Source organism: Mytilus californianus, unplaced genomic scaffold (genome assembly GCF_021869535.1).
Source record: "Mytilus californianus isolate M0D057914Y unplaced genomic scaffold, xbMytCali1.0.p SCAF_9, whole genome shotgun sequence".
Lineage (NCBI taxonomy): Eukaryota > Metazoa > Mollusca > Bivalvia > Mytilida > Mytilidae > Mytilus > Mytilus californianus.
In genome coordinates, this window is record NW_026262745.1 from 16,044,990 (window position 1) to 16,071,832 (window position 26,843).

Below are 26,843 nucleotides of genomic sequence, written 5' to 3' on the forward strand. Positions count from 1 at the left end.
ATGGAAATTTTAACTTTATATTCTATGCAAAAAATGGAAATAAATACATCTTTCAATCAAAATTTAAAAATACGAACTTTAGTGAGAAAAGAACAAATCTAATGGGCTGGTCAATGGCACAATAGTGTAAAACTAGAGTCAGATATTATCAACCAGTATAAGAGCGATGGGACGGAGATGGATAGTTGAGTGTTTGTTCATTGAAAAAAAACCTATCACAAACGTAACTGAAGACATATAATGCTGTGCAATAAATGTATTAAATCAATATTTTGTTTATGTGGCCATTGTGAATAAAAAAATAAAATAAGGGTTCCGCAGAACCCAGTGTCTCGCCTACTTTATGAATCTAATAAATGTTTTAAGAACAACTAACTGCAGACTGTATGTAATGTTAACTGGAAGAAAAACTAAGTCCATATATAAGTAACATAATGAAAAACAGGAAATATATTTTTACAAAATTTCCTTCTAGATACTAGCTTTTTATCATAAACAAGCTTCTGTCCAGGATAGTTTAAGAAAGTTATTAAAATTTTAAAAACTTTAACCAGAGTGAACGTAATGTTAACTGGCAGAAAAACTAAAGCCCCAGTCACACATGACCACGATCGCACCACGCTCTAAAATAAATTCAGATCGTGGTGAGCTCGCAGTATGAGCGTCATGAAAATGTAAATTTTCGTTTCAATCACGTTGCTACTACGTCCTCATTACGCTTATAAAAACTTTAAAATTACCAGATATACTCCACTTAAAATGGAAGACCACCAAACATACCTTGGGGTAACTTTTGAAAAAAAATGACGTGGAAGCCACACATAACATCAGCTGAAGCTAAGGCTAGGAGAAAATTGAACATCATGAGGAAACTTGCAGAAACAAAATGGGGTGCAATTGAAAAAATCTTGAAATCTGTCTACCAAGGAAATGTACGACCACATCTTGAATACGGATCTAGCTCATGGATGACTGCAGCCAAGTCTCACCACCAGACTTTAGATAAAGTTCAGAATCAGGCACTACGTATCATCACAGGTGTTATGAAATCAACACCAATAAATAATATGGAGGATATAACAAACATACCACCATTAAGTAAGAGAAGGGAGTGCAAAGCCATGATACAGGCCACCAAATATCAGTGTTCAAAAGACCACCCAATGAATACCAGACTGAAACAACTCTCCTCAGGCAGACTCAAAAGATCTAGCTTTACAAAAGAGACAAGAGCCTTACAAAGAAAACACAAGGAAGCTCTACCTAAATATATCGAACCCATAACTTTCACAATGAATAACAACCCGTGTGAAGATAAACTTGGAAATGTCACCATCCAGACCTCAGTTCCGCTCATTACCACCAAAGATGAACAGACTAGCAATGTTAAGAAAACACTGACAATGAGTATGCTTGAAGAAGAGTACCCTTCAGATACCTGGGTAAGAGTATATACAGATTGGTCAGCCACAAATGCCACAACAAAAGGAGGAGCTGACATATACATTAAGTACCCCAACGGAGACCAATAATCAGAGGCAATACCAACAGGCCTACATTGTTCAAACTACAAAGCTGAAGAAGAAGCCCTTACTCATGCTGCACACTCTATCAAAAACAAAATCGATAACACAACTCTAGTAGTATTCCTGACTGATGCCCTCTCTTTGCTACAAGCTTTGGAGAACGACAAGCTACCTCAACTCCAACAAGCTTTATACAACACCAAAAGTCTGACAACAATACTACAGTGGATCCCTTCACACTGTGGAGTTTGGGGTAATGAACAAGCCGATAAATTAGCAAAGTATGGTGCTGATCAACAACAGGAAGAAAATCCAGTCTGCTTCACAGAGATGAAGACTATCATCAAATCTCTGTTCAACACTCCTCAGCAACAAGACAGTTACCATCAGCTAACAAGATCTTAACAAACCACCATCTTTAGACTGAGGACAGGATACAACAGACTCAACCAACATCTACACAAAATCATGAAAGTTGTTCCATCTCCAATGTGTCCTTGTGGAGAAGCAGAGCAGGATACGGCACACCTCTTACAGTCATGCAAGATCCATCAGACATTGAGAGATAAGATATGGCACCCAGAAACACCACTCAAAGAGAAGCTATGTGGACCAGTGGATGCCCTACAGAAGACCACCAGATTTGTTGAGGAGACTGGTATTCAAGTGTAAAGGCTAACGATAGGAAGAAGACCAGATATAGAAAAGAATTTAATTTTTCGTATTGCTGTGGTTTTGTTTATTCCACTTTCGCTAGAGGTAAAAGCACGGGTGTCATTCGAGATGGCTTACCGAGAGAAATGATCGTGAAAGAATACCTAACGGTGGTCAAGTATTATGATTGGATCGTGAAAGCTCTCGTATAGGAACGTGAATTCAATCTTATCGAGAAGACATATGCAAGGTCAATTACTATTCTAATTTAATTAATTACACGGACAAATTTACAACAAAATAAAACTGTCTGTCAAAATGGTTCAACATTATGATCAGTATGTGAGAAAATCCATGTTTAAAAGTACATGGTTTTTACAAAACTACAAATAGTCCAGTCAATCTAAGTGAAATTTGGCCCAACCTTAAACAAATTGCAGCAGAAACAAATTTGGTCTCATTTGAAAGCTATACATGTCCTTTATCATATATCAAAAGTCCTAAGAAATTGGAGTTGCCCAAAACACATTTTGGGAGGGGGGCAAGAAACCGCAATTTTAATGAAAAATCGCTGAAAACTGGATTTGTTGTATATAATGAAATTATGAATAAAATCTTCAAATGACATGATTTCAAATAGTTTTAACTTCTTATATCATGCCATATCAGCGAATTAAAAGGCATTAGACCAAGTCAAGCCATTATTTTGGGTAAAAATTGGTGATTTTGTTAAAAAATTGCTGAAAACTTGATTTGTTGTACATAATGAAATTATGAATAAATCTTCAAATGATATGATTTCAAATAGTTTATCAAAGTCAAAAGACTGTTCAATGGTCTTTATATAAATAATGTTGTTCAAATAAAGAAATATCATTCTATGGTCGACTCGTTGCTATTTCAATATTTACGTTGAATCTTAGTCACACTGTGTAAGATTTGGTGAATTTTTACAGTTTATACCTCGACATTCACCAAAGCCTATCGAACAGTCAATTCCATGTTTCCTGCAAGTGCATCGCTTGTTATCACAATTCTGCTTACAATTACAACAAATAATTTTCAATAGTTTGTCTGGTGCAGGTGGTAATGTTGACCTAATTGGAAGCAGTTTATTTCCTGATGTATACCAACCCCAATCGATTGGGTTTATTTCTACATCATCTTTTATCCAGATTTTACTTTAGTAGAACGTTCTAAGAGAATGGAATTTGGCTGCTTTGGATGTAGGCGGCAGAGAGTGTATCTGTACGTAAATGTTCCCAACTAGAACATTGGAGACAAATTTCCTATATCTGAGCAGATCCAAACTTTCTAACTCTAATCCTCCATACAGATGAAGAAATATTTCCTCACCTGCTTTTGCTATTTCGTCATGATTAGAGTCGTTCAAAAATGTCATGCCTTTCTTTTGCAGGTAATGTGATGACATGAATTTTTCAAAACAGCACCCTTTCCGTGTCCAAATATATGTGACACGGTGTCACAGCAAGTGAATGCATGAATTACAGACAAAATGTGGCATATGGTCTTCCTAAATTTTCCTTTGTTTTATTTATGTCCCATATCCTAATTCTTAGGGTGTTATGTTTAGGCTCAGATTTGAAGTAAATGTTATGATGCTCGGATTGTTACCTGAAACAGAGTATCACTAGCAAATCGGTGTCTTCTCCGATAACTATTACTTGACTATTTTGCGCATGTTGGACAGCTGTCTGGACGATGGTTACATCGGCATCATCAGGCGCATTTACTACCTTATAATTACAATCTTGTAATTTCAAGCTTAGCATTTCTATAAATCTCTGTTTGTTGTATGAATTTGACAAGAAAACCTCCTTTTTCGACCTACATGGCATATCAGCAGTAAATTCCACCTTTGGAGTCAAGATTCCCTTTGTACGGCGTTCATGTGTTACATCTTTCAAGGTTGGTGTATCAGGATAACCATCAAAAAACGATGGTTGCATCTGAATAATGATTGATGACATATTGAACATAGGACACACAAATACTACTGAAAGTCTGTCCCTTTACCCATGGTATGCGGTGTATTAGCGATCCACCATCTAAAACATACTTAACATGTTCTGTGTTTATTTCTGTAGTTTCACTTTTTACCAATTCCAAATTGAGTCAGAAAGTGCAGATTTATGCGCTTCTCTTAGGAGTCCGTTACTATCGCAAAGGGAAGAGAGAACGCTGCAAAGCTCATATTGGAAAATGACAGATATATCGTCGAAAAGCGTATTTGCAACTGCCGTGCATCTTTGAAACAATAATTGTGGGTCCACCTCTGCAAGTTCACCATCTATTTTGACGGTTGTTTAGTTGCTCAGTGTAATAAGCTGTTGTTTCTTACGGAAGGTATAGTCCATAATGTTTTTCCCTACTAAAGACTGTATAATTCCTTTCCCTACTTCCTCTCTGCGCTATCTGCATTTACAGAACTTTCTGCTCTAATACCACTTTCAATGTTCCGTAGGCAATCATCCCTTTTAAATGGGACCCGATCCTTTATGAAGGAAAGAACAGTCATTATGTCATCCTTATCTCGTTTTTGTCTAGCCTGAGATTCCTCTTTGTGTTGCTCACTCGTGTGATATCCTATACCTGTTAGATCTTGCACAGCTTGGTTCATTTCTCCACATGGTATCGACAACAGCCATTGTGACCTCTGAACATCGGCCATACCACGACCTCTTGTTAGACCTCCTGCAGTCTTTACACTTCGCATAAGCACTTGCTCGATCATTAGATCGAAGGACAGTCCAGCCCAGTACCTTTCGCTTCTACGAATAACGTGATGCCCTTTTGGAATGCTGCAAATACTTCTGGATGATCTTTTGGTAGTTGTTGCATTTTCATCAAATATACATAAGCATATTTTGTGTACAAGTTGTGACCTGAAGCTGCTAGATAAGGTAATATTGCACTTATAGCTTCCAAATGCAAGTTCCAATCACCTGTCTTTTCAGCTTTGATGAATTTTCTCAGAATTTGTACCATTGTTATGTACTGAATCCAAAGCTTTGATGTTCTATTTTTCTTCTTTGTTTCAAGTTCTGTTACCATAGTGTTCTCTATTGTTTCCAAAATTGTACTGTTACACGCCTCGGATGTGGAAATGTCTCCTTCTAATAACTCTATATGTAAATCAGCTGCTTTATGTAATATTTCACTTCTGTTGTCTTTCACTTGATCTAAATCATCTTCCTCTTGGCCAGGGATCTGAATGCAAAAAATATCGGATGCCAGAATACAGTGTAAAGCTGTGTCAATAAGCATGTGTCCTCTTAATGCACGTGCTACAGCTTTGCCGTTGAGTATATGTGAGACAACATTTGGAGCGAAGATCAGTTCAAGAATTTCTTGAATCCCAGAGTTATTCATAATATGACCAATACTACCCAGAAAACTCATTTCTGTATGAAAACCTTCTAACCTCAAAACTAATGACTTCAATTGACTGTTTGGTTGCTGATTCTGCACAATGGTCAGAGCTTTCCAATACAATGGTTGGTTGAATGTTAATACAGGTGATATATCATACCGATTTTCTGGATTGGAAACGAATGTCAATGTTGAGTAGATACAGGACATATCTGTTGCGCTCATGTCTATCATTGGGAGAAAGGATACTGTTGATTTCCCTGGATATTCTCCTTTATGTACCATCTGCATCGTTCCTGATCATTCTGGAGTAGGATTTTTCAAAGGCCAAACTACAAGTGATAGTAAATCTAGACGGACTGTATTATCTATAGTTTTGATTTCTTCTAGCTCAGAATATGTCATTTTTGCCATAAAGTCATTTTGGGGTTTGTAATATTGGATGTTGATTTTCGCGACTGACTTGATATCTTCTGCAGAAACATCCCTTCTAAGAATAGAATCAGTTTTCATGGGAATTTAATGTATTAAATTGGAGTTTATACATTTTTGTTCTGTCCTCATCATCTTTTACCCTGTCCCATCATTTGTTTAATATAAGCAAGACCTTTGATAAGTTATTTTTGTACCCAGAGAACAGTGGAAGCACGTGATGAGACAACAACAACGAGAACCGGAAACACGTGGATTCCTACTTTCGCTTCAACCGGAAGTCAAAGAAGTGAAGAAGTAAACAATGCCAATGGTCTTAATTTCAACCTGGAGACAGCCTACTCCGCTCTGCGAACTAACGCATTGCCAACGGCTGCAGCGGGTAGCGAAGAACAAGCTCTTAGGAACAATCGCTATGTTCAAACACCAAGAGGCTATTCAGCCGAGTCTTTGTCGTTTGTGGAAACAGTGACACCACAAGTAAGGAGAAGCATTATAACAGGTATGGACATCAACCTATCCTCTCTTCTTATCCCGTATTATGTGGGAATGGATACAACAGACGGGGAAGAAAAGAATGAAACTTCCAGTTACCACACAAAACCTGACCCACGACTAAACAGATCTTTGTCTATTGGGGAGTTTATCTAAGCGTTTGGTATCTACAAGAACATTATGTGTTCCGCGTTCCCCCACCGTAGGAATGAGCTCGACACGTATGAGAGAGACATTGTAGACATGGCTACTCGATACCCTGGCAATGGGTTTTATGAATACCATAAGCGTTTTTCCCTCGATTCAGCTGCACATTTACGCTACAATAACATGGCAGTTGATTGGTCCATAAGGAACAATACATTATTCTGTAGTATATTCACAAATATAAGGCCTAACACCTGTAATGTTTGCGGCAGTAACTTTCACACATCTGGATTTTGTTCTCTCACGCAAAGGTCATCCAGAAATAAAATTGATGATTCCCAGGATACATATGGTAGGGAAAGGGTTTTTCATTCTGGAAGAGAAATTTGTAACAATTTCAATGGATACAGGGGATGTATACTGCCACGCTGTAGAAATGCCCATGTGTGTTTGGCTTGTAAAGGAGATCATTCAAAAATCAACTGCCAGCAGACAAAAAACGAGTTTCAGGGGCCTCAAAAGAACGGGCCCCACACACAGAGGAGAAACTAGATACACCTCAAAATTATGACATGTCTGTCTCTACACCTGTAAATATAGATGTTTTGGAAAAAGAGTTATATAGACATCCTGACTCAGCTTTTAAAAATTATTTGATAAATGGGTTAAGATATGGTTTTCACACTGGGTTAAAGACTCTCCCATCAAAGTCTATTATTTTTAAAAATTTGAAGTCAGCATCTACAAATCCTATATGCGTGTCAGAATAACTTGAAACTGAAGTGTCAAAAGATACCTCATTGGACCTTTTAATGATATTCCTTTTAGCAACTATCGCATAAACCCCATTGGTTTAGCAGAACATAAATATAGTAAGAAAAAGCGCTTAATTGTTGATCTTTCAGCACCACATGAGGATGAGGACAATCCAAGTCTAAATGAACTGATAGATAAGGAAGAATTTTCTTTGCAGTATGTTTCTATTGATGATGCTACTCATATTATTAAGCAGTTAGGTAGAAAAAATTGGCTTCTAAAAACAGATATTTGCGATGCGTTCAAAATTATCCCACTTAAATCAGAATTATGGCCTTATCATGGTATACAGTGGAACAAAAAGTTTTATTTTTTTAAGAGATTAGTGTTTGGGTGTAGATCAAGTCCCAAAATTTTTGATACACTATCCAGGGCAGTTTGCTGGATAGCTAGAAATAACTATGGTATTGTAAATATTTTACATTTGTTAGATGATTTTTTAATTATTGTACCAAGAGCAGATAATGCTCATTTAACTATGAGCAATGTGTTAAAAATGTTTTCATCTTTGGGTATTCCTTTGTCAACAAAAAAACTGAAGGTCCTTGTGTCATTTTAGAATATTTGGGCATTTTTCTTGATACTATAAAGATGGAGGCACGTTTGCCTAAAGAGAAAATTGCAAGAATTCAAGAAACAATTGAATCTTTTTTCTAAACGCAATACATGTACTAAAAGGGAACTTTTAAGTCTGCTAGGCCACTTAAATTTTGCAAGTAGAGTTATTTTACCAGGCAGATCATTTGTGTCTCACTTGATTAAGCTTTCAACTACTGTTAAAAAATTGTCACACCATGTACATATTAAGAATTGCAGATCTGATTTGGCTATGTGGTCTCAATTTCTTAAAAACTGGAATGGAATATCCTTTTTCATTAATGACAACATTATTAAAGCTGCAGATATCCAACTTTACACAGATACTACACCTAAATCGCTCGGGGGATTCTATCAGGGAAGTTGGTTTCAAGGCGAATTTACACCAGAACTTTTAAATGAACAAACGTCTATGGCTTTCTTTGAACTGTACCCTATAGTGATGGCCTGTGCTCTATGGGGTCACAACTGGAGTAGAAAACGTATATTATTTTACTGTGACAATTTAAGTACCGTAGAGATTATCTCCAAAGGAAGATAAAAAACCCAGAGTATAATGAAACTTATGAGGAAGCTAACTTATCTTTCTGCTCTATATAACTTCGTCATTCATGCACAACATATTGCTGGTGTCGAAAACACTGTAGCAGACTCTATTTCTCGTTATCAGATGAGGAAGTTTCGCTTACTACAACCACTGGCAGATCAAGAACCAAAACCTTGCCTGAAGCCATCCCAGTTAATGATGAGTTGATTCAACAAGTTGAGGGATTATGGGAAGCCTGCCTTTGTCAGAGTACAAAGCAGGCATATATGACTGGTGTTAAATGTTTTCAAAACTTTATGGTTATGAGTGGAAAAGACTGTTTTTTAAATGCATTGCCATATATAGATGAAAATTGTTTGATTTTTTTTTGTTGCCTTTTGTAAAAATTCGTTAAAACTAGCACATTCAACTGTTAAATTGTATTTAGCAGGTATAAGACACTATTTTTTAAAACAGGGTCATTCAGACCCGCTAGCAAATACTGTTCGTTTGCAGTGCATTCTAAGAGGTTTAAAAAAGTCTCAGTGTAATATACGTCCTATTACTTCTTCGATTTTAAAAGAACTATGTAATTTGTTAAGATCTGGGGTATTTTCTCCATTGGTTGATTTAATGCTACAAAGCGCATTTAATTTAGCTTTTTTGGATTCCTCCGATGTGGAGAATTTACTTGTCGTAGTAAAGACTTTTCTAAGGATACCATTGTTTCAATTCAAGATATTTCTTTAGATGTGTCACTAAAAAATTTAGTTTTCCATTTACATTCTTCTAAGTGTGATCCATTCAGGCAAGGTGTAAATATTACTATCTTTGAAAACAATGTTTTTCACCCTGTAGCTTCCTTGAGAAAATATATCAAATTCATAACTGATTCAGGAGCTAAGTCTCAGTCGCCTTTGTTTGTTAACGATGATTATGACCATACTCCCTTATCAAGGGATCGCTTTATTTCTTTGCTGCGAGATTTACTTTTTAGACTTGGGTATAAAGATGATAAATTTTGTGGGCATTCATTTAGAATAGGAGCAGCTACATCTGCAGCTGCTGCAGGAATTGAAGACCACATTATTCAAACTTTAGGTAGATGGTCATCTGATTGTTACATGCGTTATATTAGAACCAACCCTAAAACTATACATGCAGCTCAAGATAAAATGTGTTTTTAAGTGAACATGTCTCTTAGTAGATTTTATACATCATTTCATATTGTTTGTACATAAATGTGAGGTTAAATATATATATAATTTGTATTTTTTTTAAAGGTACTATTATTCATTGTTTTTTATCATATCTGATGTATCTTTTCTTGGGGCTTTCACTCATTAATTTCGCTCATTTTGGCCAACATAATTTCAGGGAAATTATTTTCCCCCAATTCATTTATACATATTTAAAATTATTAAGTACATTTGTACACCTGCTGGCATCTACCGCAGGATCTATTTTTATTCACATTAACCTGCTGGGATCTACCACAGAATCTATTTTTATTCACATTCACCTGCTCGGATCTACCACAGGTTCTCGAAATTAGTTTTGTCTGCTCGGATCTACCACAGGCATAAGTAATATATATTTTTTGTATGTTTTGTCTGCTCGGATCTACCACAGACATAAGTAATATATATTTTGTGTATGTTATTCGTCAGAAACTGTAATGAGTAGCCCCCTAGAAAGCCAAATGTTACATCAAGGTATTAATATGTAAATGTTTTACTATTAACTATGTTTTTTATATTATATGAAAATGTTTTAGTCCTTAGTGAGTTTTAGTTTTTTGTTTTAATAAATAGTTTAGTTTTATATCTTATCTTTGTTATATACAGTTAGTAATTGTAGTTTTGGTATATGTTTGGTTTGCCAAGATTATTTAGGACCACAAGCGACAGTACACACACTCTCATACATACTGGTGCCCTTAGTCGTAAACGGAATTAATCTTATTGATGATATATTTTGGTTGTTTTTTATTCAATGATTAAGCTAATAGATATAAAAAGATTTGGTATGAGTGCCAATGAGACAAATCTTCATACAAGACTAAGTCCATCATAGTACCAAACATACAAACTCTAACAGAGTTCTGTTTAAGTGGGGTATTTTCTAATCTGGAGAATTATGTATAAATTGTTCCAGGTGTAATTTCTGCAATAAGCCCCATCCCATGAAAAGTATCATTACCATCCAGTGTTCTAATATTATGATCAACATTGTCTGCAACAAATTGAATAAAACTATTGCTGACATCTCTTGGCAGGTCAACCCCCTGAGATTTAGCGGCAGATGATTCAAACCTTTGAATCTCGGAGTATGATGTACAAAACCCAAGACTGTGTAAAGTCGACACAAGAAAGAGGGAGGCAAAATTATGGTGAAGCTGTATGCCAAGCCCGAGCTGTAAAGGTGTAAGAAGTATGCGAGGTCTACACGCTTGCATAACTGCCTGTCCAATTGATGCAATCTTCAGTTTTGAGTCTTTTTCAACAAAAATTGTTTTCATAAGGAGTCTTAAACTATCTGGGACATATTGCAAATTCCGATCCGTCGATGCTTCGTTTGAGGGAAATCGGTAGTACTCCTTTGAAGTTTCTACTGATCGAATGTCACTTTTGATCAGCTTTGCAGCTGCTAAAATAATAACTTGTTTCTCATCTTCAAAATTTTGATGCTTTGGTCGATGGTAAAAGTTTTGTAGAATGGTTGTCGCATTATCTCTTAGTGTAACAATACTACTTTTTCCGGATATATCTGTAATAAGAATTTCATCTTTAAAATGGTTCTTAAGTTTTCTTTTCAAATAAACAGAACTGTAGGCTTGTTCTCCACATGAATCGTTCATCTTATCAACGAGTTCCTTAATTGTGATTTGTTCATCATCATGATTTTTTAGGTATTCAACAATGTTTAAGAAGTAATCCTCATAATCTGCTGGTCTACCCCTACTGCTGTTTTCTTTTTTCTTGGGTTCAGGTGAAAACGCTAAAGGAATCTTTTTGTTTGTCCTGAAATTCACGCTGCATGCTTGATGGTACAGCGCATCTGCAGCATGCAGATCACTTATTGATTGAAGTCTTCCTTGGATTTCTGATGCCCATTCATCGTCACGTTCATTGCATACTTGAATGATTCTAGTCTGAAAGTCATCTGTTCGTACAGGAAAAACTTCACTACCTTTCTTTTTACTTTTCGTTGCTTCTCTGCCACAGAGAAAACAGTGATCATGGACATTGAATTACGACTTGGAACGCAAACAAGAAGTATTGACTAATTTCATTCAGAATGTTTTTTTTGTCTATTATATTTAAGAATTTCTGTTGGATTTGTATATGTTCTTCTGCAGGATTGGTGAACAAACTGACTTGACTCTACATTCAAATCATCCCCTCTCTCTGCTTTCTTTAGCAATACCATGACACCCCTTTTCTCGCAACTTGACCAGGGATTCTCTATCGTCATCTTTAAGACAAATTCTGCATTTTTCCATACTCATAGCAGTTATCACCTGAAAAGGAAAATAGCTGTTCTGAATAACGGAACGTTCCTAGTGCTTAGTATAAAATCAAAGTTAAAATTGGCTAGTTTAATAGGTTAATGAAAACTAAATTCTTCTAAGCGCCAACACCAGATATTCAGGCAGACGTCACACAATGTCGTGTTTTTTTTTATTAAGGAAAATGTTTTATTAAATTGCATTTTCAGTGGTTTTTAATGTACCCTACTTCCTAGGACTAAGTGTACGTGTTGTGACAGTATTTTATTTTGATTCAGATCTGTTTGTTTCGTTTTCTTTTGTTTCTTAACATCCCATCAGTTGAAATGTATCGTACGTCGGGTTATTTTTTAATGGGTTGTAATTTTCTATTATTTCAACGGTCATTTTGAAAACACCACACTATAAGTTATTCCGATAAATTGATTATTTTATGAAATTTTAAAATTACCTAGACAATCATCAACAGCATTTTATGGTGATTTAAATCAATATAATTCTCTGGAGTACACTTTGACAAATGCAGTCTTCAAGTTGAACATGCTGAAAAAAAATAATAAATATGTTACTTTTATTAATTGTTTTATTAGAAATTTATCTTTTTTTCTTCAAATTCATTCAGTTTATACTTACATTTCTTTTAAATAGTAAAAACACAATATAAAAATTCTCATTTTTTGCTTCTTTTCTTTTCGTTAAGAATAATACACCTTTATAATGTTGCCGTTCTGTTTTTTATCGATAAACGTTAGATGCTTGGATTAATGTCCAGATTGGCTTTCCATAGATTTATTTTTTGTTACCAGACGTCAGACACGCGAAGCAATGAATGTGGTTTTTAATTTGATAGATGCTTTTGTTCTTTTTTGTAAATAATTGTTTGTTTTGATATTGTAACACAGTGATGACTGCTGTACCCATATTTTGACTATTTTATTTATAATGTCTGTTTTGTTCACGCATCGTTGTAAATATAACGGAATTTGATAAGACTGTCGTACAAGTGAGAGGTTTAGCGCTATAAAACCAGGTTCAATCCACCATTTTCTACATTTGGAAATGCCTGTACCAAGTCAGGAATATGACAGTTGTTGTCCATTCGTTTGATGTGTTTTGTCATTTGATTTTGCCATGTGATTAGGGACTTTCCGATTGAATTTTCCTCGGAGTTCAGTATTTTTGTGATTTTACTTTTTACAGAAATGTGTTTCATTTTAACGATGGACAGTCATTGACGGAGAATTTGTTCAGCCTAATATTATTTACGATGTATCAATACAATTAATCAACTTTTTAACTGTAAACAATACTGTAAATTGTAGGTAAGCGTTTTTAAACGCGAATTTGATGACGTCATTTATCTTTTCTTGTTTTTGTAAATATGCACAAAATTCACTACTCATACGGGTTTTTTGTACCAATTTTCGTATTTATATAGTAACTTACCTTTCATAAATATTCTTTGTCATTTTGTATTCACGAAATTCGTCAGAACAGCGCGAAGAATCAACCAAAACAAAATGTTCGTCTGTTGCGATTATTCCCCTTTGTATGTATGGCGGCCTTTGTTGAACATATTTTAGACGTTTTATGACCATGATATGAAACCCCGAAAAAAAGATGATAGACCATTCTGATTTCTTAGGACTTTTAGTATGTTAAATATAATGACATCATTGACGGGTCTGAGCAGAAAAACCTTCTGTTGCAATTAGTTTAAGGTTTATCCAAGATTGACTGGACTAAAAAGGCAGATTGCTCCTCGGCATTTCAATGGCATTAAAATGGTAAACAAACATGATTTTTTCCATACTTCGAATGACTTAACTACTTTTAAAAAAAAAAGGTCATTCCACTTGAATGAATCAAATGGTTCTCAAAGTTATTTTGTGTAAGCATAATCAGAAACTTTGTAAAAAAAGAAATATTTACACAAAATTGATATTTCGGATCGTGAAAGATCACGTACAGCTTTTTGAAAATCGTGAAAACGATTGTAAAAGATCTGCTGCTACAAAGACGTTAAAATCATTCTTCAATTATATGATAATTTATATTTGTTTTTGTTAATAAAAGATAACAGATTGGATAACTAACCCGTGTCTCTTTTATTGGTGAATAGGGCTATAATCGTGCAATGTCATTGGATCTAATTATCTTATAATACCATAGCAATATCAGTATATTTGTCCGACATTCATAAGTTTTATTTTCTTATACAAATTTAAGATTGTTTTATATTGTATTAATCATTTTCATTCCTTATTTGTATGCCCATTATATTTATAAAGCGAAGATCCTCAATAAATTTAAGCGTTTCAAAGTATTAATATTTTCATACCTCGAATGTGCCTTATTTAATGGATCAGGGTTTAGTTTTGTGGTCAAGTCCGTAAAGGTAACTGCATTTGATGTAAGTTATGATTGTAAGGTGTACATTTTCGACTATAAAGGTTTCAACTAACCTTGACCTCAATATAATACATTACTGGGCAATGTTTATTTTATGAGGTTTGGTATTTTGCTTATATACCTGTATGCTATAGGACCACTGTATTTGATGTATGATGTACATAAAATTGAGAATGGAAATGGGGAATATGTCAAAGAAGCAACAACCCGACCAAAGAGCAGAAAACATTCGAAGACCGTCAATGTATCTTCAATACAACGAGAAAATCCCGCACCGGAGGCGTGCTTCAGCTGGTCCCTAAACAAAAATGTGTACTAGTTCAGTGATTATGGACGTCATACTAAACTCTGAAATATATAAAAGTGAACTAAAATTAAAAATCATCTGCCTGTCTGCATGTTTCATATATGACGTTGACCTCATTTTCATGGTTCATTGGTCTTTGTTCAGTTTTCCTAGTTTTGTCAGTTTATCAGATACTAAAAGCATTAGTTAAATATAAAAAATAAGTTGATACATTGAATGCTAGTAAGATGTCTATGTCTGGCTGTCTGTCAGGGTGCACATACTTTCGACCATATGTTCCGAATTAATTGGCCAATGTAACTTTTAGATTTGTCAGTTTCTAAGGTACTGTAAGCATCAGCACCACTATATTTGGTCTACGGAATGTTTGTACCGGTCTGTATGGCATGGTTCATCTTACCTTGACCTCTTTTTTATTGATGTGCCACGTCTAGTGAAACTCTAACTATTAATGACGTTCATCATATATACTATCATAAGTAAAGCAAAGGAGACATTTCAGCATTTGCTCAGAGACGACATTGAACTAAAGAAAGAACTGTAAAACAAAAGGTTGCATGGTTATCGTTCAATCTCAAATCGTTAATGAAAGATGCTGTTTTCGATATTAGATATGGTAGATGGTTAACTTTTTGTGTTTAAACGTTGCATACCCATATTCTTGGCTAAATAGTGGCGGTAAGTAAATAGTTCTGCTGAATTGTACTAGAACGATTCTCAGAGCTGAATTTTTCACACGCGAACTGAAAAGGTTATTGCATATAGTAAAAGTTGTAACGATTGAAAATAGAACTTAATCGGATAAATTACAGTTCAGGCTGGGCATCCCAGTCGAAGTACGTTGAATGAAAATCCCCCCACTAAGTTGGGTACAATGACCTATAGCTATTGTGAAAAGACTGAACAAACAATTAATTAGAATAGTCTTTGTACCCTTTTAGTTTGTGTCGGCGCAGCCACGATATAACAATATTGACCTACTATATAGATATAAAAAGATGTGGTATGAGTGCCAATGAGACAGTTCTCCATCCAAGTAACAATTTATAAAAGTAAACTATTATAGGTCAAGGTACGGTCTTCAACACGGAGCCTTGGCTCACACCGAACAGCAAGCTATAAAGTGCGCCCGAACGACACTCCACATAACTGAAAATAACTGAATGTAATAACCCTTAAAAAATGATTGCGATCACATGCACATGTTTCCAAAGCGGATGCATTTAAAAATACACACACCTTTATGTTCGACAATTAACGCCCGTGGAGGTCCTTTTTTTTGGAAATCAACTTATCTAGACACGTTTTTAGTTATTTTTTAACTTTCGAGGTAAAGTGTTGAATTTAGAAAAATAAGAAAGTGAACACTTTAATGTTCGTTTCACGCTTCAACCAGTTGCAAGTATATCAATTGGTAAAACAATATTGTTTTCTTATTATTAAGTCTGGTCACGCCTTGTCTTTCACGATCAAAATAATGCGGTACCTGATCTTTCACGATCAAGTTTGATGACAAATCAACAAAATTCAAGATTTTCATTAACAAATGAACGGTTTCAAGGGAAGAGCATACTTTTATTTTACTGTACTATCGGACACACCAAAGATTAAGTTTTAAATGTATCATGATATATTGGAATGTGACCATTATAGGTACAAAAAGCGTGTTTTTTTTATGAATCCCCATAGACATGTATTGCGCCTTTTGTGTTTTCTCATAAAGTACTGCATATTTTTCTCTATCTTATTGCACAGTATTGTTGAGAAAGTTGAATCATTTTGACAGACATATTTGTTTTTTCGGATTTGTTCCGCGTTTTGAAAATTCAGCGATTTTTTCACTGATTTTGAATTAGAATTTACATTTAATTACATTCACGATCCGATACGAGATATTTTACGATCCAATCGCAATGCTTGACCACCGTTAGGTATTCTTTCACGATCTTTTCTCTCGATAAACCGAATGACACCCGTAAAAAGGGAGGGTTTAGATTTAACAAACCATGTTTAACTCACATTTTGTACCTGTCCCAAGTCAGGAACATGTAGCCTTAGTTAGTATTTTATGTTTCTATAATTTTGGTTCATTTGTATGTTTCGGAATTAAGTGTATGAAGCGTACATTTCGCTGAACTAATTGTCTCACTACATTTAAGACCCATTTGTGGCCTTTGGTTGTTGTCTTCTTTTTTCGGGTTGTTGACACATTTTCTTATTTCAATCACTATTCTATTCAATTAAGTTTTCCAATTTTCGATTAATATTGTGATATTCAATTTGATTTCCTTTTTTGAAAATATTTATTGAATAATTATTGAGTAAAATCTTTAAACGTTAATTTCCATTTTCAATTTTCAATGCAAATCCGTATCGTTAATAAAAAAAAATCCATTCATGGATATTATATATAAAATATGATATGTTGAAATATATGCTAACTCTTTATTAAATTATGCAATGCAATGACAGCTGAAAATAAAATATTACAAGTATACATCTTTATAAAATAACATGATTGTGCCATTTATTTATTTTTCTCGAACTGGCTTAAACATATTGATACAGCTTCAATTCCGTTTTTTAAAGAGATATCGAGTGGTGTTAGTCCATTTTTATTTTTACTATTGGTAACTGCTTTATATTCCACTAATAGTTTGACTACTCCCGCATTCCCATATTCACAGGCTATATGAAGTGGAGTAGAACCTTGTTCATCAGATTTGTTCACATACGCTTTATTCAAAATTAAAACTTCAGCAATATTCCAAAAACGATGTTCACATGCATAATGCAGCGGTGTTTTGTCTTTTGTGTCTGCTTCGTTTATGTTCACTTTCTTTTCAACAAGAAACTTTACTACATACTGGTGTCCCTTTTCACAAGCTACATGGAGGGGTGTCATACCTTCCAAGTCCTTGTTGTTTACGGAAGCATTATTTGTAATTAAATATTTAACAATGCTTTCATTTCCGGCTTCACATGCATAATGAAGTGCAGTTCTTTTTTTTGAATCCGTATCATTCACGACAGCTGTATTATTTAGTAGACATTGAACACAATTCATATGTCCGTTTTGACATGCTAAGTGGAGGGGTGTTTTTCCATTGATATTTTTTTTATTGACACCTTGACCTTTATCTCGTGTCAAAAAATGATTTAAAAAATCTGAATATCCAAATGATGAAACAATATGAAGAACGTTTGACCTAGTTGATGAGTCAACAAGTGTGTTTGACTTCACGTGTTTATTAAGGTACCCGATAAATGTTTTCCTGTAGTACTGCGATTCGAAAATTTTGTTACTTAATACATCAAAAATTAAATTATTATTTATATCAGACGTAAGACGTTGATAAAATGCATCTATCATGGTATGTGGTACTCTTATTGTATGGGAACAATTATTTTCTTCTGTTGTAGATAACCGAAGTCTCTCCTTGATAAATACACTGCTGCTGTTTTTTAGAATGCTTTGCATGAATGATCCCCCAATACATTTTGCGACAATTTCAAACAATTCAGGACAATCGAAGGAAAAGAATGTGTCACCATTCTTGATAAAATCTCCATTTAATGACTTAAATGTTACATACAACATATGTATTGATGGGTAATGATTGAAACAAGATTCATTGAAAATGTCTCGAAGAATGAAGTCTGTTCTCTCAGAATAGCTCAAACCAGAAATGTGGCTGATTTCGACTTTATTACCCATGACGACAAGAATGGCTAAAGCGAGATAACCAATATCTGATTTTTGTTGCATGCTATCAATTTCAGCAGATATGATGTCTACAGGATGTGTGAAGTATTGTAAAACATTGTCTTTGTTATAGGAAGCACACATAACAGGGTAAAAATGGTACAATGACAAAATATCGTCAGAAATTGATTTTGGTGGGTCCGATTCAAAGTATGACTTATACATTTTTCTACGTTCTTCTAGATCCAATTCTGAAGTTTCCGGTATAAGATCTTTATGAATAAAGGATATAGCTGTTTTCAAATTTTCAAAACTCATGAAGTTTAGTTGATATATGTATGTTCTGGAAGTTATGAGAACTTTCACAGTACCAGATTTAGTTAAAATTGCATTTATACTTGAACCGTACTTTTCCGATCGTTCAGTTATGTCAGATATATTTGTCGAGTACTTTCCAAATACATCATCAATTATGAAAAGTTGTCTTCGATTGCGGTAAGTAAGTCTCATAATTTCCTCTGGATTTGAAACAAAATTTGTTTCATAGCCTTCTTTTGCAAGCATTGAAGAAATGTAACATGCAATCGTAGTCTTTCCAGATCCAAAAGGACCTGTTATCAAAACGCAAGGATTTTTTGTGATCGTAATCAAAATTTCCTGTGATGCACGAGTCGTTACAAACTTCATTAAATGATCTTTCCAACTATTCTTTTCGATGGTAGATTTACCTAAAACGGAAAAAGTAAAATCATTTTATTATCATTTATTTTAATATATGTTTTGACACACGATTTAGTACACTTTGAAGTATTTATGAATATTTCATCCACTTTTAAGTATTTTTGTTAATTGAACTATTGATTTATTTGTTACATGATATTCACAACGTTTGAATACACATATAAGCAACATGAAAGATTTATCAGACATTTAGATGTTCACATCCGTAAAATGAAAAGACAAGTGTTTTCTTATATCTTATAGTACACTAAATACGCAACTCATTAATAAATTTAAAAATCAGAAATTTCGCGAAAGACGAGAATAATTAATCTAAAGTCAATACATTGTCACATGTCATGAAAAATACACACTACGTATTATGCAAAGTCACAAAAAGAAACCACTGTTGAAACGGTACCGATAAACAACACTGTAACGATTGCAATAGGCTTTCCAGGGGATCAAGAAACCTTGTGTTACTAATTATTATACAGACAAGTTAAGGACACTACAATATAGCTAGGGTTTCATAAGAATGTTGTTTGTGGCTGAGATCTCGATATCTGCAATTTGGACCCATGTGTTGAAGCACACATTACAAATTTATTTTTTTAAAAGCAAAGCGATATTCTGAAGAGGTAAAGTTTTGTAAATCAACACTAGACTTTCATTGAAAAACCAGCTTCATTACTAATTTCTTAGAGGTTATAAGGACCATAATCATTTTCTTCCCTACTCAAGTAAATGTTTAAACATATCACTAATTGTATATACGTTTTTTTATATCTTTTTGGCTATATCTGCAACTTCATTGAGAGTGTATGGTGACTTCCACATTTATTTAATATATATCGAAATTCGTTGATATTTATCCTATATTTTTGTTATTACTAATATTATTATTGTTAAGGGTCGCTTTAATATCATTTAGTTGTCAGCTAGTAAAAATATATGAAATAACTGAATTTATTTTTGTATATTTCCTCCTTTGTTTAAAAAAGACCAAAGTGTTTAGAAGTCAAAATATCATCTCTGTCGAAAAAACTGGCAACAAGTAAAAGGGCTAATGATTAAACAATCGAATAAAGACTTAACATGTACTAGAACGGCCGTCCACGTATGATGTTTTATATTTTTAAGACTAGTTCAGAGACAAATGTAGCTAAATTAAAAGTTCCCTTAAAGACGCCTGGTAATAACAAATAATGATTCAAAATTTTGAACAAAAATGCATTCAATTACAAACTCAACATATCCTTCTATAGATCTGTAACACGTGTAAGGTTTGTGCATCATTTGAATAAATAGTAATATTGATTTGCATACAAAGTTCCCCTTACTTTCTAACCAGTTCGTAAATATCATTATATAATTAAAATTTGGAATCCAAAAACAACTGCTTACCAAAACAAAGTTTTAAGTGTATCAGACAGTATACTAACAAGGGAATTTTAATTCAACAAGACGTGAGTTCTAAAAATGTTTCAAAACATTACAAAACAATATATATCAAAACACGTGCGAGGTCACTGACCGCATTTAGTTTCGGATACATAAGAGATAGTATAAAAAAATCATTTCGGAGTAATGAATAATTCCATTAAACGTACTGACAAACTTGTGTAATATTAGATATTGTAACAGTACAGATATTATTATAAACATATATTTATTTATATACTTATTGTGCAGTAGTTAAGACATCGAACATCATAACGTATGCACAAAATAACAAATATCAGAAAACGTTTTGTAAGTGTCATTGTTTAAAATACCTCTAGAAATATTTTATAATGAAACACAACCATGCTGTTCAAAAAATTATTTTTATAATAAATATTTAGAACAGAAATAAATAGTAAAACACATTAATAATTTGTACTTACCGACATGACAGATGTATAAAAAGTAAATGATGCCCATACCTGAAATCAACACTATTTTTTCAGTAATGCCTTGTTTGGTATATATAAACTAATGACCAGGAGTCGGTTTCACTTATGACTCAGATTGATCTTAAGAATACTGACTTACGATCAATCTTAGTCGTAGGTTTTTTTTTGTGAAACTGACTTCAGATATATATGAAAAAGTATAACAATAAAACTGAAATCCAAGGCAAGTTAAAAAAAAAAAAAGTAAAAAACATAAAAATTAGACACGACAAAACAAACGTTATCAATCAACGGAACAAGTATAAACCAACTTCAATATTCCTGACTTGGTACAGACATTTTCCTAAGAAAATGGTGGTTTCAACCTAGTTTAAAATGAGGCAGTTTTTGAAGGAAGAATTGCCAAAAGTTTGGAGCTCTTCAAACAAATATTTAATAACCTTCTTAAAGTTGTTTTTTGAATTTATAAATTGAGATTTCTAATATTTTGTCCAGGGAACAACAATATACCCTTGTTCAATGTTTACTGTTAGTATGATTAGGAATATCTATTGAACATCAGAATGTCATGCACATTATTTGCTTGATACTTCTCTGAGAATTTTGTGGTGCCTAAATTTTCTGCATATGTTGTAGTTAATTTAAATTCCAAAATATACCCAATGTTGAAAATTGTGAACTTCTACTGGATGATCTAATTATCATTTTCTATAAATGACATATTATGGAGTTACATCCGAACAGAGGTAAATGTATGTGCCCTACATTAACATCAAGTGAAGGAAAATGAATAACTTAAGGCGAAGGTACCTTTGATCCTTTTGTCGAAATATACGTCAGTACGATATTAATTCATCTTTCTAGTATATATCTTAGAAAATTGATTCCGACGAACTAAAGGAGTAGGTTCACGAAGAATGATTTTACTATTTTATTGTGTGTAGCATAGAAATAGTAGTGTAATTACAATTAATACAAATTAAATCTTTGTGGCACATCGACTTAAGGCCCTTTAATGTTGCAACGTTTGTTTTAGGTCCATTTATTCATTACTATTAACTGTTTTTAGCATAATTTACTTAGGCCGCCATTCCTGAGCATGATTGCAAAGTCTTTTCGAAAATTTTAAGGTCTGATAAATGCATTAAACATTGACTGATGAAAAGATTCTTAGTAATCTTCATTTAAAATCAACGTTTCTTCTATTCATTTGTATTTATTCTACTTTGATATTTTCTCATTTTTAGTATGTCAGCTTCTAATGTCGCAAATGTAGTTTGTTCCTGAAAGAGGCTTTGGACAGAAGATAACTGACGATTTAGTACAGAAAAGACGTAGTTACGATTACACAGAACTTGTTTAGAAGGTAAAAGCCATCTAAAATATTATTTAATTCAAAATATTCGTTTTATATTTAAATTATTCGTATTATATTTATATTGTAAATTCTTAAATTTGTATATTATGGTTCATCGATTTTTGATATTTGGTCATTCATTTGTACATAGATTAGAATCATTTTTTGTACGAGAATCGTGCAGAAGGGCGATACAATTTAGGATTCGATGGTACAGAAATTCAGGTTGAATTTGCAGTTTTCGGTGGAAGTACATTGCGTCCGGGTCGTAAAAGCATTCAGAAAGCAGAATTTATGCACGTTTTTTACACTTTTAAACCAGATTCTGTATTTATTCAAATTGGCGGTAATGACTTGACAAGCGAGAGGAAACCTGAGAAATTGGCTCGAGATATCGCGTCATTCTGTGATTACATAATTACAGCGTATGGTGTTAGTCACGTGATCGTTGTGCAATTACTGCCGAGGTATTCCGAAAGGTCGGGTCCCGATTATAACAACAAAGTAAACAAAGTGAATAAGGTACTGTCTTCAACTTTGAAATCACGTACAAATATTACTTTTTGGAAACACCGGGGCCTGTGGAAAAACACGAAAGTTTTGTTGTCAGATAAAGTTCATTTAAATGATGAAGGTATGCACATCTACGCTAAAAATATTCGTGCAGCTGTTGGTAGTGCAAATCGTATGTAAAATAATTAAAAATTAATAATATGAAATTGGGATATCTAACGATACGTTTACATAGTTTGCTTATAATAAATAAAAAGCTTTAGTTATAGTATGCTATTATTTGTACATGTACATCATTGTTTTATTATTCATGAAAACTGATGCATCAGTTATTTAATACTTTAATTAGTATACACAATCCACTGCTCTTGTTTAATTTATCCAATTTATTGTGACACACAAATGTATCATTATACACATGGTTTTATTGCCATCATTATGGCTATGGTTATCATATATGTCAGTGCAATTTTGTAAAATGGTATCAATTTGCACTGGTTGTATGGTTATATTTTGTATCATTATACATACATATGGTTAACCATCATTATGGTTCTGATATTCATAGTGCACTTTTGTATTTATGTATCAGATTACACTTGTTTTATTTACATACTGTTTTACATGTAACATACACTTACATGGTTATTATCATGTATGGTTACAATGTAGTTGCCATATAATATTGCATTATTGTGTGCCACATTGTTCGTTGTGTGAAATTGTTGTATGAACAATAAACAATGAATAGTATTAAATAAGTGATATACATGTATGCATATTTTTATGATGTTATATTGTAAGTAAACACGCATTATCAGGTAGTCAAGAATTATTTTTGTTTCCTTTAAAGATGCCTAAACAAAGAGCTAGATCGAAAAGAAGAGCTGCTCCTTCCGACCTCACAGTAAGGGACCTTGTCATAGATCCCGTGGCACTGACCGAAACTACTAATCCATCAAGAGGGCGAAAACGAGTCCGAAGCAATGGTCCAACTACATCAACAGCTCCTGTGATGAACAGTGCAAGTACAACAGCACAGCCAATAGCAGATGAAATAGCTGCAGCAATGATCACTCAGTTGAGGGGAGCTGGTTTACACTTAACGGACAGCAGTGGAGTCCGAATATCAGATGACAGATTGTCAAGTGTGTGTGGTATACGCTCTAGTGCAACACAGGAAGCGGTCTCCGGCACTGATTACCCAACAGAGAGTCAATATACATTGCCGTCTTCATCCTCAAACACCGTCCACTGCTCATTGGTACCACCTGTGACGTCAGACCTATCAGTTGCAGGATACTTCACAGCCAGTTGTCCAACAACACAAGAAGACCAATCATTAGGTATTAACAATTCTGTTATAGGGCAGACTGCAAGTTACTTACTGAAAAATACTTTACCCTTGGGTTTTAGTGTCAGCGAAAAAATCAGGAAAGACATTATGTCTGATAGTTATGTGGATTTTGTCACCCTTTCTCCAAATTGTAATGAAGATGAAGATGATGATGTACTTTTTAGATCGAAAGCAGTAAAAATTTCCACCTACGCAAAGCCAAAACAGTTCTTTTCAATCCATCAGTTGACTGCAGCCTTTGATATTTATATGTCTATTTATTATGTTAACCATCCAGAACATATTTTAAGTCTTATCAAATATGCATATAATGTTAGAGCAATTTCAAAGCAATTTGGGTTTAACATGGCAAAAGCATACGATGAAACATTTAGAAAGGTACGCAGAGTGATGAAATTTGATTGGGCAGTTGTAAATGATGATCTTTGGCGCACTGCCTTTTATGATCATTTCAATCGTGCAAATACTACTAATTATGCATCAAATAATAAATCTGTTAAACAAAATGGAGGTCCTCCCTTTCAACGGCGGGTTCAGCAACAAAGCAGTCAATTTCCACCTGGTTACTGCTGGACCTTCTGTTGAACAGGTGGCTGCTCCAGCGAAAACTGCAAACATAAGCACCAATGTGTGCAATGTGATAAAAAAACATGCCACAGTCTCATGTAAAGAGTGGCTTACAACCCACAAGTCTACAAATTGAAAATCTTTACTTTTCTTGCAAAACAAAAATAGCGTCTAGTAGCATTCAGTGCAATTGCGATAATGCGGGCGCAACCAGACGCTTGTTAAAAGTTAGCATGCACTTTATCCTTATTGGTCAATTAAAATATTTGTGGCCAATAATAATTAGTATTGACCCTGATCATGCCATGACCATGCTGGCCATGACTGCTTGTAATCAAAAACTTGCATAATTCCTAGACAAAGACCATGCATGGAAATGTTCGGTTTCTTATTACAACATTGATAACAAATAAACCCTATACAAGTTGAAACAGTAGTCTATATAGCTAAAAATTAGTGTATAAAAATTTATTGCCAAAAATGTTTTTATTACCATAAAACTGATTGTTCGTTTGCTTTTATTTAAGTCAATTGAACCCCAAAAAATTTAAATTATTATAATATAAGAACAACAACAAATGAACAGATTTACCTGTTACCAGCAAAAGCAACACCAAAAGAACAACTTTATGGATTCTAAAGACATGATCTAAAATGAAAAAAAGGATGTTGTACAACATTTGAAATACATGGTGTACATGTACCTACCTATTGTCTATGATAGATTTAAAAAATTTACTTTACTTTACTTTTTGACTTGACTTTTTATCGTTATGAATAACATTAACATGCTGTCACTTTAGAAAATTACTTACTCTGATACCTACGAATAAATTAGAAAAGCAAAAAGAGACGCGAATCGGTTGCCATTTACATCCTCTTCATTTCAACTTTTGTCGGTAATTGTCTCATTGGTTATCACAACAAATCTCCTTATTTGATATTGTATTTTTGAATTTTAGTTTTAAATAATTTAAATCCACATAATTATCTGTTCAATTTTCATTCATATAAAGGATGCAACTTCATGATTGATTATTTGGTGGTTGTTTAATCGTGTTAATGTCATGAGGGCAACCCGATGAATTGTAAAATTTTGAAAAAAAGATATATATATATATTAAACAAGTATGCGCTTATCACAAATGGTATACGTTAAAATGCTGTTATATTATATATAGTTTTGCTCCGATCGCCATTACTTTAAAGAAGTACATTTTTATAATGTAAACGTTATACACTTTTACCAAAACTGGAAAATATAGATCCAATGAATCATGACCAATTGGTTTTACCACTATTTAAAATAAACTGTATATATCATCAATAAGTTTTTAAAAAAAATCATTTAATGCACACGTAGAATGATTTTGTGAATTTGAACCCTTTTAGAAACACAAAACGATATGTAACAAATATTTTACATTACCTACCATTGTAGTAAGTATGTGTGTCGTCTTTTTTATCTATGGATAGGGTAGGTCTTTTAGTAGTTTCTCTAATAACATCAAACAAATATTTAAAAGTAAGATACAATCATTCAACAAACACAAAATAAACACTACATATGAATATAAATACAAATATGTTACCGTTGATAAAATTTCAGATGGACATAACATGTAGCTATAAAAATGATGAGTATAACAAGTATTGTTAGCAAAATGTATGCGGAAGTAAAGTATATAACCAATTTTCCCATTATATACGGTTGGTGGGATCTATTAACGTAGTTTTGTTATTACTATATTGGATATCTTATCTTAAGAAAAGAAAGCGTGCATAGATCGATTTGGTCAAATCTTGTAAATTTAATTGTTTCACCAGAACGGCATTTAGAAATTACGTCATATATGAATAAAAATGTATATAATGCTTTTTTGTTACACCCATTTGACGATAAACATAC

At 33.6% G+C, this 26,843-nt stretch overlaps 1 protein-coding gene across 2 annotated transcripts in view; it reads right to left on the reverse strand.

The window, feature by feature from the left end:
- Positions 1-17,241: 17,241 nt before the first annotated feature.
- LOC127715390 (uncharacterized) overlaps positions 17,242-26,843 on the reverse strand; it is a 175,266-nt gene continuing 165,664 nt past the window's right edge. For both annotated transcript variants that reach the window (XM_052221426.1, XM_052221427.1), the window contains 4 exons: positions 26,368-26,432; positions 25,527-25,583; positions 21,132-21,170; positions 17,242-19,250 (listed from right to left, as the gene is read on the reverse strand). In XM_052221426.1, coding sequence (XP_052077386.1) covers positions 17,344-19,250; positions 21,132-21,170; positions 25,527-25,583; positions 26,368-26,432 — 2,068 coding nt within the window. In that variant the 3' untranslated portion in view covers positions 17,242-17,343. The remainder of the gene's footprint in view (positions 19,251-21,131; positions 21,171-25,526; positions 25,584-26,367; positions 26,433-26,843) is intronic.